Here is a 16,437-nt window from a genome sequence, read left to right as displayed (position 1 = left end):
AGACCAGGCAGTTACACATTGTTAATAATAACATATCAGCTTCAAAGGATTAGATGATTAATTAAGGCATGTGGCATCCTCCATGTGTCTTTGCAGGTAGAGCAATTTGTTGAAACAAGCTAACCAATATAAGCCTCATGGATATTTCTTCACAAACTCAGTAAACAGGAGAAGAAGTTGAAATTACCTAGAACAGTGAGATGGGCTCGGGCAGTGTCTCTATCTAGCTCAGTGCTGGCTACACAAGTGTAATACCCTTGATCTTTTTCAGACACTCCATATATTGTCAAGCCATCTTCATCCTTCTTCATCCTTTCAAAACAGAAGCATAGGAATTAAAAGTACAAAGTCTGATTAAAAACACAAGGCATGCCTAATTCCAATTGCAGTTCCAGATGTAATGCCTTCTCAAGTATTTGGAACAAATGCAGATGTTTTCAGACCAATTCCATGTGTAACTTCTTTAGCTTCCTCCACTTCTTCTCATCAGTCTAATGAATCTGCCTCAAACATTTGTCAAAGTATAAAACTGTTTGGTTTTTGAAAGCCAGTCCGTTTATTGTAGTTTTTGGGATGCACTTCAGAAATCAACACACTCTCATGATTATGCACAGAAAATCTCCAATATTTTTCTGTAGTTAGTTAAAACTTAAAATAGTTTAAATAGATCTATTCCCCATTTCAGTGAATGGGTCGAAATTTACAGCATAAGAAATAATCAAATATTCTAAAGATTTGTTTTTAAAGTATGGGTTTAAAAAATCCATGACTTCTGAACTCAATCTTACTGAATCATCAATAACACATTTTAAACTTTTTAATTCCCCCAAGATAAAACACATGTCAACTGTTACCAGGTGATGTGCATTCCTTCCAGGCCAAATTTATTTCTACTACAAAAAATGTTAAGTATTTTAACATGATCCATAATAGTGGGATGCTTCTTTCTGACTAGCCTCGCTGATCTAATTGACTTTAAGCTGTAAGATGCCAGAAGAGGTTGCTATAATGGCAAAATGATTCATTCATTCTTTGCATCACATAGAAGTGCTGAGTTAAAAGTTAAGCTCTCCCTGTCAGGGCTGTAGAGTAAGGATAAAGGTGGCACAAACCTGTTTCCTATGTACAGGATACTGTCATCCTTGAGCCAGGTAACTGTAAGTTTCAGGGTGGAATCATATTTTATTCTGCATGATAAATGAATCGTAGAACCCTTCTTTGGAACTGTATCAGTTGGTCCAGTGGTGATCCTAGTTGGGTCTGTAAATAGTTATAAAATTGTAACTTTTTGAGATATCAGATCACGGAATGAACCTAAGACAGATCCTTCATCGAAACAATGATGGATTCCACACAGCAAATGTATAAAGAGTTACAGTTGTTAAAAAGGAACCCATTTTCCCTTTTCCCATTCACACGTGTGCCGTGCAGACAGTGATTGGAACCTATGGAAACAATCCAGGTTGCTTTCGAACCTTTGCATGGAGATACTTGTCTCTATTTTTTAAAAAAATCCTGCAACACATGTGTAGTTGTGCAGGTATACAGAAATGACCCCCACAGCCATGCTAGTCATCCCACAATCTGATCTGCTGCACTTGCATAGCTGCGCATGTGTAACATGCAAAAGAAAAAAGAAAAAGGGGACCTCCTTGCAATGGCAGGGCAATAATGAACATGTTGCTACAGATTGGTCATACTTGCTGCCACAGGGAGAAAACATGCTTGGGGGATCTTGTACCCTGTGCGGCCCTCAGAGAATCTGCACACGACATGCTGGGCAACCTGCACAAATTATTTCTCAATTTCCAGCATAGAGTTTGCCTTTTTCACCACTGTGACCCACTGGGTTGACACTTTCATTGAGTTATCCATTATGATCCCTCTCAGTATTAGATTGCTCAGATCCATTAGCATATACCAGTGGTGGCGAACTCAGAGCCCTCTCTGTGGGCACACGCAGTGTCACCCCCCCCCCCCCCCACACACACACATCTAGGCTGGCCTGGGCCGCTGGGCTCGATTATTAGCGTTAAACCTAAGACCTAGTTTTGGGGAAGCAGCCTAGGTAACCCTGTTAAGCGCTGTTAAACCCCACTGATTTTCTTGTGAAGAACTAAAGCACGATCCTTTACCTGGGAGTAAGCTCAGTTGCTGGCAATGGGGCTTGCTTCTGAGTAAACCCTCCTAGGGTTGTGATTCACTCGTTGGAAGAGTTGCACGGTTGCTTCAAAGCAAAGCCACCAACTACCACCAAGCTTACTCCTGAGTAACGCACGCCTTGGAGCCAACCGTTTTCCTAAACTAAAACCTCAGTATTCAGGTTAAATTGCCGTGTTGGTACTTTGTGAGTTTTGGGTTGCAATTTGGGCACTTGGTCTCGAAAAGGTTCGCCATCACTGGCATATACTTAAAGGTGGGATTTTTTGTTCCAGTGTCATCTCCTTACACTTACCTACACTGACCTTCATTTGCTACACTGTTGCCCACTCATCCAATTTGTGGAGATCCTCCTGCAGCTATTCACAGTTGGCCATCGTTTATACAATTCTGAACAATTCTGTGTCATCTGCACACTACACTGCTCATCACAGTTCCTGCTCATTTATGAATAAATTAAATATGGCCAGCCCAAATATTGCTGCAGAGCAGGGGTTTCCAAACCTTTTCGGGCTGCCATCACTTGGCTCCCAGACTACGTCCCTAGTGCCTCCACACACACTCATATGAACACAAACCTCTTCCTTGGTATTAGGTCTACTGCAAACTCAAAACAACAGTCAGGAGAGTGCTGCTGCTTTTCCTTTAAAAAAATTCTGGCCTTGCAAAGCAGTGGTGAGGGGGCTGTTTGCCTTGGCTCCGCTCCTCAGGCTATGCAGTGAGGAGAATGCTGCTGCAAAAACAATTTTGCCTTGCAAAGCAGCAGTGATGGGGGTCTTTGCCTTGGCTCACGCCCCCTCCCTGTAGCTACACAGTGAAGAGAGTGCTGCTGCTTTTCCTTTAAAACTCCCCAGTCACCACATGGCAAAGCAGAAGAACAAGACCTTTCCTCAGTCACCTGACCCAGGAGTCCCTGCCCTCCTATCACCCCAAAATTCTCTGCCATCCCGTTACTGCCCCAAAATTCCTCATCGCCTCCCTTGATGTTTCCACTGCCGCCAGGGGGGTGGTATTGCCCATGTTTAGAATCCTTACTGTAGAGCAAAGAAATAGCCAGTGTGGTATAGTGGTTAAGTTGCTGGACTTGGGTCTGGGAAACCCAGGTGCAAATCCCCACTTTGCCATAAAAACTTGCTGGGTGACCTTGGGCCAGTCACACACTCTGAGCCCTGACCCTGAATAGTATTCAGGTGGGGATACCAGGAATACAGAGGCAGGCAATGGCAAACTGCTTCTTGCCTTGAAAACCCTTCTGGGTTGCCATGAGTCAGCAGTGATCTGATGCCCCCCCCCCCCACAAAAATAAGGAAGGAAAGAAAGAAAGATAGAAAAGAAAAAGGAAATTGGAATTGGAATTAGAACAGTTCTAGGTCATAGCATACTTGAAATCATAATTTAGTTTGAAGTCTGTGATGTGGAATTTAACAAATGATGGCAGCCCACAGCTACACCATGTCAGGAATGACTCATCTAGTAACACCATAATATATTATATTGCTTTTCCTCATATAAGCATATAACTTTCATTTTTTGTAAGTTGAGTACCTTGAATATAGCCCCACTGTCTTTTAAGGCAAACTGGCTATCCACAGTTCTCTCATATTTGTGGAATCCTGACTCTTTATGAACATATGAATCATCTTACCTTTGACTTCCAGGCGAACCTGGATTTCTGCTTTGCCCAGAATATTAGTTGCCACACAAGTGTACGTTCCCTGGTCTTCTCTTCGAGCCATGATAATTTCCAGAGTTCCATTCTCATGCATCTTATAGTTGCCACCATGCAGAGTGTTTCCTTGGCCATTCTTGAACCTCACAACAATACAAGAAAGCACTTGTAAGAGAGGAAAGTAACACAAGGTATATTCTGCTAGAAACAAGGCTGCAGAAATTAATAACAAATCTTACCATCGTGTTGTAGGGATTGGGGACCCAAAGAATGGACAATCCAGAAGAGTTCTGTTGTTCTGAATCACTTTCATCAGCTGGTTACGAGGAGCAAGGATCCGAGGAGAAACATCTTAAAAAGACAACAAAATGTTGTCTGTAAAGCCAGCCAGAAGCTACTGGATATGTTGGTTACAAAATGCTGCAAAATTAAACACTGCTATTTTCACATCTAAGCTTGCAATCCATTCTTTGGAAGGTTTAGTTGGGTTTGGAGGATGGTTTTCAATAATGGATTCCCCCCAAAATCTATTTTAGTAGAAATACAAGATTTCTTATTTTTGAAGGCTATCCTTGGAACCATGCATTGCTGATCACCCCCACCCCATTTTCATTCATTTCTACCAAGTGTTCAAGCCATTTTTGGACTCCCTTGTCTTCCTAAACTTTGTAAACTGATTTCCTCCCCTCCATTGACTTTAACTTCTACTGTATTTCTCAGCTTTTAACTCAGTGCCCACTCCCATAAGCTTGGTTACCTGTCATTGTAATCTGAAACATGTATTTTCATTATGCATACAGCAAACACCCCTTTATCTTTTACAAGACTGCATTTTATTACTGATGAGACATTCACTACTTTCTAAACTCATCCCATCCAAGGAAGACAAGTGCTTTCTGTGCTTGCCAATCAACATTAGCAGCAGGATGTTAGACATTTAAGGAAGAAGAAACTTTAGTTTATCCCGTTTCATTATTACTGGGTTAATTTTCAAATCAAATGGGCATGAATGCATTCTTACATATTATCATACAATACTTTCAGCTAAGAAGTTTATAAGAAACATGTACACAAGATATAGTCCTCTGTGGAATCATAGCACCTCAGAAAAAAAAAACATGGACAGGGTGAATTACTTTGTTATGAATGATAAAAGACGAAATTCTGATGTGGAAGCTAAATGTTCTGCAGTTGTTGATCTTTTATTTTTTAGAATGAGTGTGGGTCCAAACTAGACTTGCTCTCTTTTAAAGAGTTGGGTCTTGGTTCCCAAGACCCAATTCTGTTGTTTAACAGCCACGCAGCAACTGCGGAGAATGTCTGTTAAAAAACAAAGGAGAGCCCATTTGAGCTTGGAATTCTACTATGGAGGACAAATAGTCCCTGCTCCCTCTACAACCAATTTCCAAGCCTAAACATTTCTGGGTGGGTGGGGGGAGTATTTCTCCATTATTGTTTCTCCATGTGCACAGTAGAGCAGTAAAAATAGAGAAATAATTTCCCTCCCCTTCCCTTTTTGTCTAGTCTAATTTGGCCCAGTGCTACACAAGCATGTTTGAATTGTCTTTCTGCCTCTTGGGACACAAATCAAAATGTTACTTTTGCCGAGGAGAAACATATGGATAAAAACAAACTCTTACATATACTCTCCATTTTTTCTGAATTTAATCAATGGGTGAACAAGGATGTCACTTTTCCAGGGGAAAGGAAATCACGAATATATAACCATTTCAAAGCAAGGATAATCAGAAATGCTTCCTTAAAACAGTATGGTGAAGAAATCTAGATATATACAGTATATAATGTGCAGCAATCAGAAGCTCACCTAATACACTGACAAAGGCATTGGCTAACAGGTACCCATGTTCATTAGAAGCATTGCATTGGTACACAGCACTGCTGCCAATCTGGGCATCCCGGAACATAACAGTGTCTCCCTTTACTTCACGGCTTGGATTAGGAAGAGAACCTTTGAGAAAGACAATAATTTATTTAGCAAACATGTTATCCTATACTTCTATTTCATAAGGAATGACTACAGCACCTCATATTGAAAGAGCTAAAATATAATCCCTATGAAAACTGTAATAAATTAATCCATACAATCATCATGAAAAGCAGCAGATATCTAAGAGCAATCACAATGAACAACACTGGCTAAAATATAAAAGCACATGTATGGAAAGCAGCAGGATAAGACAAAGTAAAATAAACAACAGTGTAAAAACAACATAAAAATAAAAACATGATATAAACATCAGAGCAGCCTAAAAATCTTCAGCAACTCAGTTACAATAAAATTTAAAATTCAAAGGCCTCTCAGAAAAGGAAAATGTGCACATCCTGTTGCACCTCTGAGGAGAGAGAATTTTGTAATGGACAGGAGGGGGCATTGCTGAGAAATCCCTGAAATCCCCGAATCTCACTTTTGACAGTGCAGATTCCTGAAGTACAGTCTTACGGGTTAATTTCATGTCCCAAGCAGATATTTATTTTACGAAGTGTACATCCCTCCCTTCTGCCTTCATAATGGTCACTAAGAAAGCTAAAAAACACACACAAGTAGAATACAGTGTACAAGGCATGAAAGAAAAGAAAAATCACTGCACTCCTGGCTGCTAGAAATGAAGCACTAGGGCATAGAAAGTGCAATTTACTCTTTAAAGCACAAAGTGAAAGAACAAGCAATGATCAATACTGCTCAAACATAACTATGTATCATAGTCACAATGCTGCAAAAACACATTGAAATATAGTCCTATTAAAAGCACTGATTAAATTCAATCTGTCTGGTAGAGCTCCTGGGCACACCTCCAAAAAATGATAGAACTCCATGCACTTGTAGGAAAATGAACAGTATGTGCCGGGGCAACAGTGTGGCAGACACGCTGCAGCACCAGGAGCTGTGGGGAACTCCCCATTGCACCAGGGATTCCCCGTGCCAACAACAGGGCATTTTTAATGTGCAAAATCAACCCTGGTAGCCCAGCCTGTTTAATTGCCAGCTATGCACCAAAGCATTATAAATTAGTGCGGATTGCTTACTGCTGTAAAGTTCTTAAAGATTCTTAAAGGTAAGTGAACCCTTTCATTTTATGTTTTACAAGTAGTTCAAATAAGCATACAGCATCACAAATACAAGGAATCCCTTACTAGTTATTATGTTAGTTACATACAGAACACCATATGTCATAAACCAATAAATTAATACAAAAATCAAGAAAGATCCAACACATTATTAAGTCCCAATTCAGAACTGTTCAATCTATGAAATAACTTGGCCTCTGCCTGCAATAGGATTTTTTTAATGTTAGTTGACTAATAGGCTTTCCTCTGGAATTTATACAGAACACAGAATTTAAAACATTAAAATGTTCCAGAGTTTTGGTGCCACGACTGAGAACGCCTTCTCCTGGTTTGCCACCCACCTAATCTCAGAAGGCAGCAGCACCAAAAGCAGGCCCCTTGTTGATGACAGCGGTCAGGAAGCTTCATAAAGGACTAGGTGTTTCTTTGTATACAAATGAGTGAAGGCAGTCCTTCAGGTACTTTGTTGTTTAGGTCTTTAAAGATCAACACCAACATTTTGAATTGAGCTGGTAGTACATGTCATCAAGTCCACTTCAACAGACGAACACTACCACTCAATTTCTGTGCTTTATTGCAAACGTTATATATTCACAAAAATTGTATGGACTCATGATCCCAGACAAGACTTTTGTAGAGTTCCGAATTACCATACTGAAGACAAGACACAGCAAGGGATAATAATACAAGAAGTAAGGAATTAAGAGAAGTCTTATAAAGGAGGCTACTCAGTAGGCTATGCAACAGAATATTAAATTTTCTCGAGCAACATTTGAAATTCTAATAGTCAGATTGATTCTATAACACATTCTACAATACATGGGAACTATTCTAGCGATTGTTACAAACTAATCCACATGCCTACTTGGAAATAATTATGGAGACATCAAGTTAGCATACAAAAAATTATCTTAAAAGGGATAAGAAAAATAAGCTGCAACAGAATAGAAATCTGAAAGCACTCAAGGGGGCTCCTTTTACTACTTATTGGTGTCAGGAATTAACACAACATTTCCTCATGGATGAGTGCAAAATGAGGCTGCTCCTAGAAGAAATAGGAGTATCTGTCTATCCTAAGGACTGCAGATATGAAAAAAAACCAGTTAGTAAATTAAGAAGAAGAAAAAACACAAAACAGTCTGATGAGAAATGAGCAGATTCATCACCCCAGAAGGCAGTTGAATGTAAGCTGGAGGAAAAGAAGGAAATGAAAGGGATGAAAGATAAGGCTGCACAACTTATCCTGATAGTGAAGATGTATGCATATTAAGCGGGAAATTTCTCAGTCACTTATCCCCCTGTGTTTTCTCATTGCCCCCCACCCCTTGTTCATGACCAATTCCATGTTCCTTTTAATTAATCATAGCTGATGCAAACCTGTGATCATTGCTAATACCATCATCACTGAAAATACCTGCATATTCTTATTCAAAATTGTGAATTCAAGAAACACACTGTAAGGGTTATAAACTATTATTGTAGGTTCATAATAGAAATGCTTACTTTCTATTGGTTCTCCGTTCACCAGCCACTGGATTGAAGGCTTTGGATTACCATTGGCTCGGCAAATCAGCCTCCCACCCTCACCAGGAGCCAAAACAAGATTCTCTGGTTCATCCAACCAGTAAGGAGCAGCTTAAAAGAAAGATACATAGACAAAGGGATATTACAGCTAATGAGACCGCTCTCTGTCCTTTCACAACATATCCCATTCTAATTAGTGAGCATCTCACCACTTATTGAAAGACTAGAAGTTTGCTACAGCTTTGTCTGCCGATTGTATCTATTTATTAACAAAGGTTAACAACTTTTTTGTAAAAATGTAATGCAGTCAATATAAGAAGATAATCAAAGAATCAAAGAACATAGTAAACATAGCTAAAACTACAAGAACAAGAATATACAAAAGCAGACATAAGCCCATGTTAGTAAAACCCACTCATACATTCAGCCTGAGCTGGTATCCTTCAAACAGTGGTGACTGAACAAAACATTTTCCCAAGCAGCCTGGAGGATCACACGGTGCCTTCCTACAACACTTTCCTTGGAGTAAGCCTTAATGATTGGACCTCTGTGGGATTCTAAGAAGAACACTTACTGTACTGCACTGTACTGCTAGTCTCCCACAAGCATAGAATTTTGAGTATGTGCTCCACAGGAGATCTTAATAAATTGGGTGGTTCAGATAAGAGCAAATGATCATTAGAGTATGTTGGGGTTAGGATGTCAAGGATATTATGCTATAGATATATTAAAGATATTATATGGTCCGAGTATCCCAGGTTGAGCAAGGGAAATATCCCCGTTTGACCAAGAGGTTTGCTTGGTTCCTGATCCTAAAGCGGGTTTGTCCCGCAATATTTTCCTTATCCCGGGTTTTCCAAAAACCACTAAAATTGTGATCTTTTTCCAAAATCCCACATTGAATTCACTCTGTGCAAATGCCATGGGAGCAAAACTGATTTATTTTTCCTACCTTGCTGCCTGATCTCCACGCCTTACATCATGTCAGTTTCATTTCTGCTGAGTTGCAGCCTGCCCTTTCCAAAATGTTCCCCAAGCAAGTTTTCTGCCCTTTGACAGATCTTCCAGGAGCCAGGCAAGCAATTCCATGTGGGAAAGCACAAGCGCTTGCTCAGTTCCTGCTCGCTCTCGCCAAGCACTGCTTGCTAGCCGAGTCACAGCCCGGAGAACCCAGCTCCTCAGCTCCGGGTTCACGCTCCCAACAGGGTCCTGGGAGGGAGGAAGTGCCTGCCTGGCAGGATGCTCTCACCTTGTGACAGCCCCAAAGACCAGTCAAATATTATTGGTTGTATCGGGGAGCGGGGGGGGGGGGATGAGTGTCTTGTGTTTCTTGCACACCTTTAAATGTGGATGGAACATAGTGCTCTGCCCAGTATTGGGGAAAAGTTTTTACTCTGTATAGTACAATGTGCTTGCTCACTGCACCGACTCCTTTCCAAAGCTAGAAAAAAGGTGTGTGTCCCCCGTGCTTGGTTTTCCTGTAGTTGCTGTGCATATGCCAATCAGAAGCATTGCCTTTGGGGTGGGGGGAAGAGCCAGGTCCGTGCAAAAGTAATCGGAGGATCTCCTCCTAGTCTTAACTTAATTCCTTCACAGAAATGGGCACCCATGTGAAGGGAGAAACCAGGATACAATAGACCCAGATTGTTAAATATCAAATGTAACCCAGTATAATTATGCTGTGTGGAATCGACCATAGATTAAGAGAAGCACCATAAATTGGGTCCAAAAGGACAGTAGTATCCAATAGCTTAGGATCAAAATGAATGTTAATGTTAGGAACGTTCTGAATAATGATTGCCAGTTATGGGTACTGCACTCCAAGTGTAAGAGACAGACAGAATCTCTCCTAGATAAAACTCAGACAGAATTCACCTACTTAGCAATAACTATCTTCATAAAAGCTGAAGAAAGCTTCTTTTACACCCATGTAAGAATGTGATTTGTCATGTTAATGACAAAATAAATATTATTCATTCATTTATTTAAAATATTCACATGCCAATATTTCTCCTCAGCATCTCAGGACAAAGGTGGGTGACAATAATAAAAACAACAACTAAGTAATATAAATATTAAAAATATATAAAAGATTTTAAGAAAACAACTTAAAATCTACTATATACCAAGAGGGAGGGGACATGGCTCAGAAAAATCTCAAAAAGCATCTATGTTACTACTTGTACATGCTGTGAACACAATATAACAGGCATCTTCTCCCATTCCTGCAGTAGAAGTAGAACAGGCTGATTGTTACATGCACACGAATACTCTCCCCATTTTTTTTTAAAAAAATTATGTTTTAAATTGGAACAAAAATATATAAACTACATGCCACATCACAGAGCTTAAGTTGGTCTTGCTAGGATTGGCTACTAAAAGGTGGTTCTCTTCATCTGGAACACTGGATTTTGTGCTTTATTCATTATATTAATTCATTATTACATTAATTCATTATAGGCTAACAGACAAAAGAATAAGAATGTTATAGTAAATAGGACATACCCTTCACTCTCACCGAGACTGTGTGGCGGCTACTGCCCACTTTGTTGGATGCTAAGCAGAAATATTCACCAGAATCTTCCTCAGAGACGTTAGCAATACGAAGCGCTTTTCTGAAGTTTTCATAACTGATCCTACCTACTGGGAGCTCCCCTCCCCGCTTGTGCCATATGATGTCTGGTGTTGGGCTACAGGAAGAAGAGAACAGGATTTGTGCACTTCAGATAAAGACTCTTGCAACACAAAGAAAAGGCAGCTGTTCCCTAAGAGATGACTTGTTAATAAGAACAGGAGTCTCACTGAATGACTCAAGATCTATAGGTTATAATGCACATGTTACTATCCCTCTATTATTACTGAAACATTCTCATAACCACAGTAGTTATTACTTGTTAATAATGGCACTGATGTATTCTATATAAATTTGTGGCTGAGTGGCCCATCAGAGTAATATTTTTCATGTGCTCAAAGGAGATACTGTTTTATTCACTAATACTGCTCTCAGGAGGAATACTTAATAAGTTTTAATTTTATTACTAACAGAATCGGCAATAAAATAAAAAAATATATGAAATAGAAACGGGTGGAGGAAACATTGAAGTACTTGACATGACATGAGCCCACTCTACACTTGACCCCAAGTGGTACGTACACTCCTGACGCAATACATTCCAGCAAGAGATCCTCCCCTCTCAGAACCATCTGACTGCTTGAGGTCCCAGTAGGATACATAAAGCTGGGATGCCTTTCAGTAACACCTCGAGCTGAAATCAGGACATAAGGGAAAAAAACAGACACTTGTAAATTTCTTTCTCTGCAGGGCTTTCAGCAATGAAGAACTTCAGACAATGAGAAACAACCAACAGTAGGGAAAAAAACATGCAAACATGTTCACAAGACACTTCAAGTCTGAGTGTCTTCTCAAGGCCTGACACAGAAATCATTTGACAAGTTTGGGGAAGATGCTTAAATGATGCAGGGTTTGAACTGGAAAAGATGAAGAGAGACAGAAGTGGTATGGAATGGAATGACAGAAAAACATGCTTGAGGTGGATCACTTTATTCACAGTGAAAACAGATTAAATTTTATAATCTGTGCACTTTTTGCACACTTGTTGGAGATAAAAATTTGAACACATTCTAATGACATTAAAAAAATCTCCTTTGACTTTTCACAATACTTTTGTAATAATAATAATAATAATAATAATAATAATAATAATAATAATAATGTAATACAAAATCCAGCGTGTGATGTAATACAAAATCCAGCATATTGATCTTGTTTGCTGTGTATAACTGTTTTATAATAATAATAACAATAATAATAGTTGGATTTATTTCCCCCCTCTCTCTCCTGTAAGGAGATTCAAAGGGGCTTACAAACTCCTTTCCCTTTTCCCCTCACAACAAACACCCTGTGAGGTAGGTGGGGCTAAGAGAGCTCAGAAGACCTGTGACTAGCCCAAGGTCACCCAGCTAGCATGTGTTGAGTGTGCACAGGCTAATCTGAATTCCCCAGATAAGCCTCCACACTCAACCAGGAGAGCGGGGAATCAAACTCGGTTCCTCCAGATTAGAGTACACCTTTTCTTAACCACTATACCACTGCTGCTCCAAAAATAAATAAATAAATAAAGTGGGAAAAGGAATGGTATGGTTGCCAGATAGGGGAAGAATTGTTAACTTTTTCCTTTGTGCAAACATATTTAAAACCTTCTTACTCCAGGCAGAATTAACACAATAGTAAAATATTGACTCTATAAAGGAAGCCATAGTCTGCTGTTTGCAAGACAAGACATTTTGGAGGACATTGATTCATAGAGTTGCCATGAATTGGAAGCGACTTGACCATACTTACACACAAAACCATTTTGATACCTAGAAAGAATAAGGAATTTGTACTAGAGATAACAATAATTTAATAAGTTCAATGAACCAAAATGAGGACATACTCGGGACTCGATTTAACAATCCACCAAAGGACCCCAGTGTACCTTCAACCGCACTACACGCAAACCAAAATTCTGTACCAAGGCCTCCACTAAACCAATGCTATCTCACTGTTCTGAATGGAGATACACTATATATTAACAAGTGCAGAATTCCCCATAAAACAAGACAAAAGTGTGAACCTTGTAGGGCTCCTGGTGCGCTCATCGAGCTCTTTCATATGCAAGGGCTTTCCCATTATTCCATGCCTGAGATCAGGAACAAGCTATCTGGAGGTGCTGGGCTTGGAGGTGCTGGGCTTGGAGTGTGCCTGCAATAAGCTACATCCAATGTTGAATAAATAAAGGGGGGCACCAAGGATGCTCCTTGTCCAAGACATCATTTGGAACAGGATCACCCCCTAGCTCCAGATACTTCCATTGTTCAGATAGGGCTATAGACATCACATTAATCACGAGAAAATCTGGTAATAACAAGAAAAGCGTTCCACAAACACACACTGAACTTTATTCAAGTAGTCTTCAAGCAACAGCTGGATAAATAGTTATCAGGGGGCTGATCCTGCAAAGTGCACACTAGTTCCATGGACAACTAGAGTGCTAACAAATCCCACCTCTGGCTTTTTCGAGGCCAGTGGATGCCCATTTGTCCTGGAATGTATGCATGCATATACATGGTGTCAATATGGTTCACTGGGTAGAATGCTACACCATGACTAGGGAAGCCTGGACTCTAATATTTACTTTGCCTTGAAGTTTACCCAATGAACTTGGAACAGTCACCGTCTCTCAGTCTATCCTATCCTGCAGGGCAGTTGTGAGGATAAAATGGGCAGAACCACCTACATTAATCCTTAGTAAAAGGGCAGGATAAAAATCTAATAGAAATTATATATGGCTGGTGTAATGCCGGTGTTGCTACCAATCTCTTATGTATTGTATGTACTCAATTTTTTTATTCCCCTTGCTGAAGCAAAGCCTGTAACACTGGAATAATGCAGCTTAGTCAGATGTTAGCTACTCATCCATCAAACCATGCAAGAGGTACAGAATTGAGCAATTGGCAAAAATCCTCTTAATGGGATTTACAAATGCATAATGGGAAGAGATTATATGTTACTAATATCATGGTTCTATAAAATATGGAATGACGTGCATGCTTCTGTGAAGAAAATATTCTGAGAATACCAAAAGGGCAATGAATAGTGAACCAACACTATTTATATCATACTAGAAAATGGAATCTCAGCTCCAGAACAACTTTTTCCTTAATTTAAAATTGTGTCATCCAAAATGTTGATACCTGAGGCACCTAGCTTCTACATTCAAAAAGGTTACATCTGTTTTCTTAATCAGCTCCTAGAACAATTGGCAGGTTTGCTCCTTGTAATGGTGGACATCTCGATTAATATTCCTACATAGATTTACCTTGTACAATTTTTTACCATCCACCTTCCTCTTTGACCTGCAGGGAATGAGGACTGAAGTTATGGTTTCTGAACAGTAGTGATGATGTGGGATGCCTAAGTGTCTGCTAGGGGTTGCACCACAGAATCCAAGTGCACTCTGTCTCAGAATGACTACAGTCCCCATAAATTGTAAAGAAAATTGCTGCTGCCTCCGTATTCCAACAGAGAGCAAGGCGGGTGGTTAATTTTTCAGAACACGTCTACATCTCTTGCAGAATACTAATGCGTATTAGCATATAGTTTGGGAATAAGAATTCTCATCCTTTAGGGCCAAATGACACATTATGCAGGAGATACTAGAGGATGATCCAAATTTGTTCAGATCAGTGATGCTGGAAGAGGGGGTGTTTTCCCCATTTAAATCACCCCTCTGAAGATTCATCTGGCAACCAATACCTCCTCTTTGAGGCATTTCCTGCCTCATTGCTTGAAGAGATGCTACAGTTGCCAGAGAAGGCAACATCTAGACATGTCCTGTACTCTTTGATACCATATGTAAAACATATTGCTTCTTCTACCCTTGGCAGTCTTTTTTGTTAGTGCATCCTGTCAGTTCCAGACTGTTTTTATAACAGGCTGCATTGGTGTGAAGTTGTATGTCATTTGAAGGGTATCAACAGATTCCAGGAAATACTTCTTTACTCAATGAGTGATTAAAATGCGAAATTCACTGCCAGAGGATGTAGTGATGAGTTACAAGCACACACGACTCTAAAAGAGGATTAGACTAATTCATGACAGGTCCATCAGTGGCCACTAGCCATGGTGACTAAAGAGGGCCTCCTCCAATTCCAAGGCAGTAAAGCTCTAATTACTAGTGCTTGGCCTTTATGCCCTGCTGTTGGCTCTCCACAGTAACTGATTTGCCACTGTGTGAGACAGGATGCTGGACTATATGAACCACTGGTCTGATCCAGCAGGGTATTCTTGTGTTCCTATGAAAGTCAGCAGAGCTTCATAGAAAAATGATGTGAATTCACACCCTCTCTTCATATTCCATCATGACCCATTTCTAATTTCTGACTTGCCATAGCCACCCATTTGCGTATGGTTTCCAACTTGTTCTGGACTTATTCAGTATCAGGTTCTATAAATAATGATAGGGCCACATGGCAAGATTTCTTCCAGCAATCAACAGGAAGCATAGGCTACATGCATATTGGAGGTATGTTATTCCCATCTGGAATATCCTTCCTTCCTAAGCTTGAGAGAATCATAGAATGAACATTCTCTTTCAATGCAGAGTTTGGATGAACTAAAAGCAGCACATCTAACACTCCAACGGTAGATGTAGATTCACCCTTTTTGCCTTGATTATCTGAAACAGATAAACAGATTGGCCATTAAGCTGTAGAAGATGAAAGACACATTTAAGACAGGGGCCATAGGTCCCTCATAGAGTGCAAGCAGACAGTCTCTTATACAATACCTGACACCTCCAGCTAAAACAATTAATACTATGCCCAATGGAAAAAAAGGTCAGTGTAAGGCAACTTTAAATTCTCATATGTTCAAGAAGAGAACCTTTGCCTATTTCCCAATGGGAAGTTTCTCATGAACATAATTATATCATTCAACAGTTACGTGCTGTTAACTGATCAGTAAGAATCAGGGTCTGGCCAGCATAAGGATAGTTGATTGATTCATCACTGAGGTTTCAGGATTCACTGCAAAGTTCCCACTAAAGGAGCTCAGATTTTGGAAACAGGACTCTGGACTATCAGGGAAGATACATCAGAAAAACACTATTCCTATTCATTTTTGATAACAGTACACAATAACATACGTTAGGCATTTCAGAAATGTGTTTAAAATTAAACTATTTGGATTAAAAAAAATTGCTTGAAACATTAGTTCAGACTTGCCTTAACAAGACATTCGAGCATACAGTACTCCCCGTAAGCACAGAATTCTTCTCTAGATGCATCCTTACAGTCTATGTTCTGAATCAAACACTACTCCCAGATGATCTAATTTTATGTGCCACCTCCTTGAACATCTCAAGGGCATCTGCTAATTCTAATTAAAGGAATGTTCCTTATAGCATTGCCATTTTATGAGAATCAGTGGTGCT

General features: G+C 39.9%; 1 protein-coding gene across 18 annotated transcripts in view; it reads right to left on the bottom strand.

Annotated features, from left to right (window-relative positions):
• Positions 1 to 16,437, bottom strand: part of NFASC (neurofascin) — a 257,064-nt gene that overhangs the window by 82,283 nt on the left and 158,344 nt on the right. For all 18 annotated transcript variants that reach the window (XM_048496445.1, XM_048496444.1, XM_048496456.1 and 15 more), the window contains 8 exons: positions 11,595 to 11,706; positions 10,946 to 11,130; positions 8,420 to 8,551; positions 5,655 to 5,798; positions 4,069 to 4,180; positions 3,806 to 3,972; positions 1,113 to 1,260; positions 188 to 312 (listed from right to left, as the gene is read on the bottom strand). In XM_048496445.1, the coding sequence (XP_048352402.1) occupies positions 188 to 312; positions 1,113 to 1,260; positions 3,806 to 3,972; positions 4,069 to 4,180; positions 5,655 to 5,798; positions 8,420 to 8,551; positions 10,946 to 11,130; positions 11,595 to 11,706 (1,125 nt within the window). The remainder of the gene's footprint in view (positions 1 to 187; positions 313 to 1,112; positions 1,261 to 3,805; positions 3,973 to 4,068; positions 4,181 to 5,654; positions 5,799 to 8,419; positions 8,552 to 10,945; positions 11,131 to 11,594; positions 11,707 to 16,437) is intronic.

The sequence above is a fragment of the Sphaerodactylus townsendi genome, linkage group LG05 (genome assembly GCF_021028975.2).
Source record: "Sphaerodactylus townsendi isolate TG3544 linkage group LG05, MPM_Stown_v2.3, whole genome shotgun sequence".
NCBI classification, from domain to species: Eukaryota; Metazoa; Chordata; class Lepidosauria; order Squamata; family Sphaerodactylidae; genus Sphaerodactylus; species Sphaerodactylus townsendi.
Note: the sequence above shows the minus strand (reverse complement) of the source record. Positions and strands in the feature narration are given on the sequence as shown.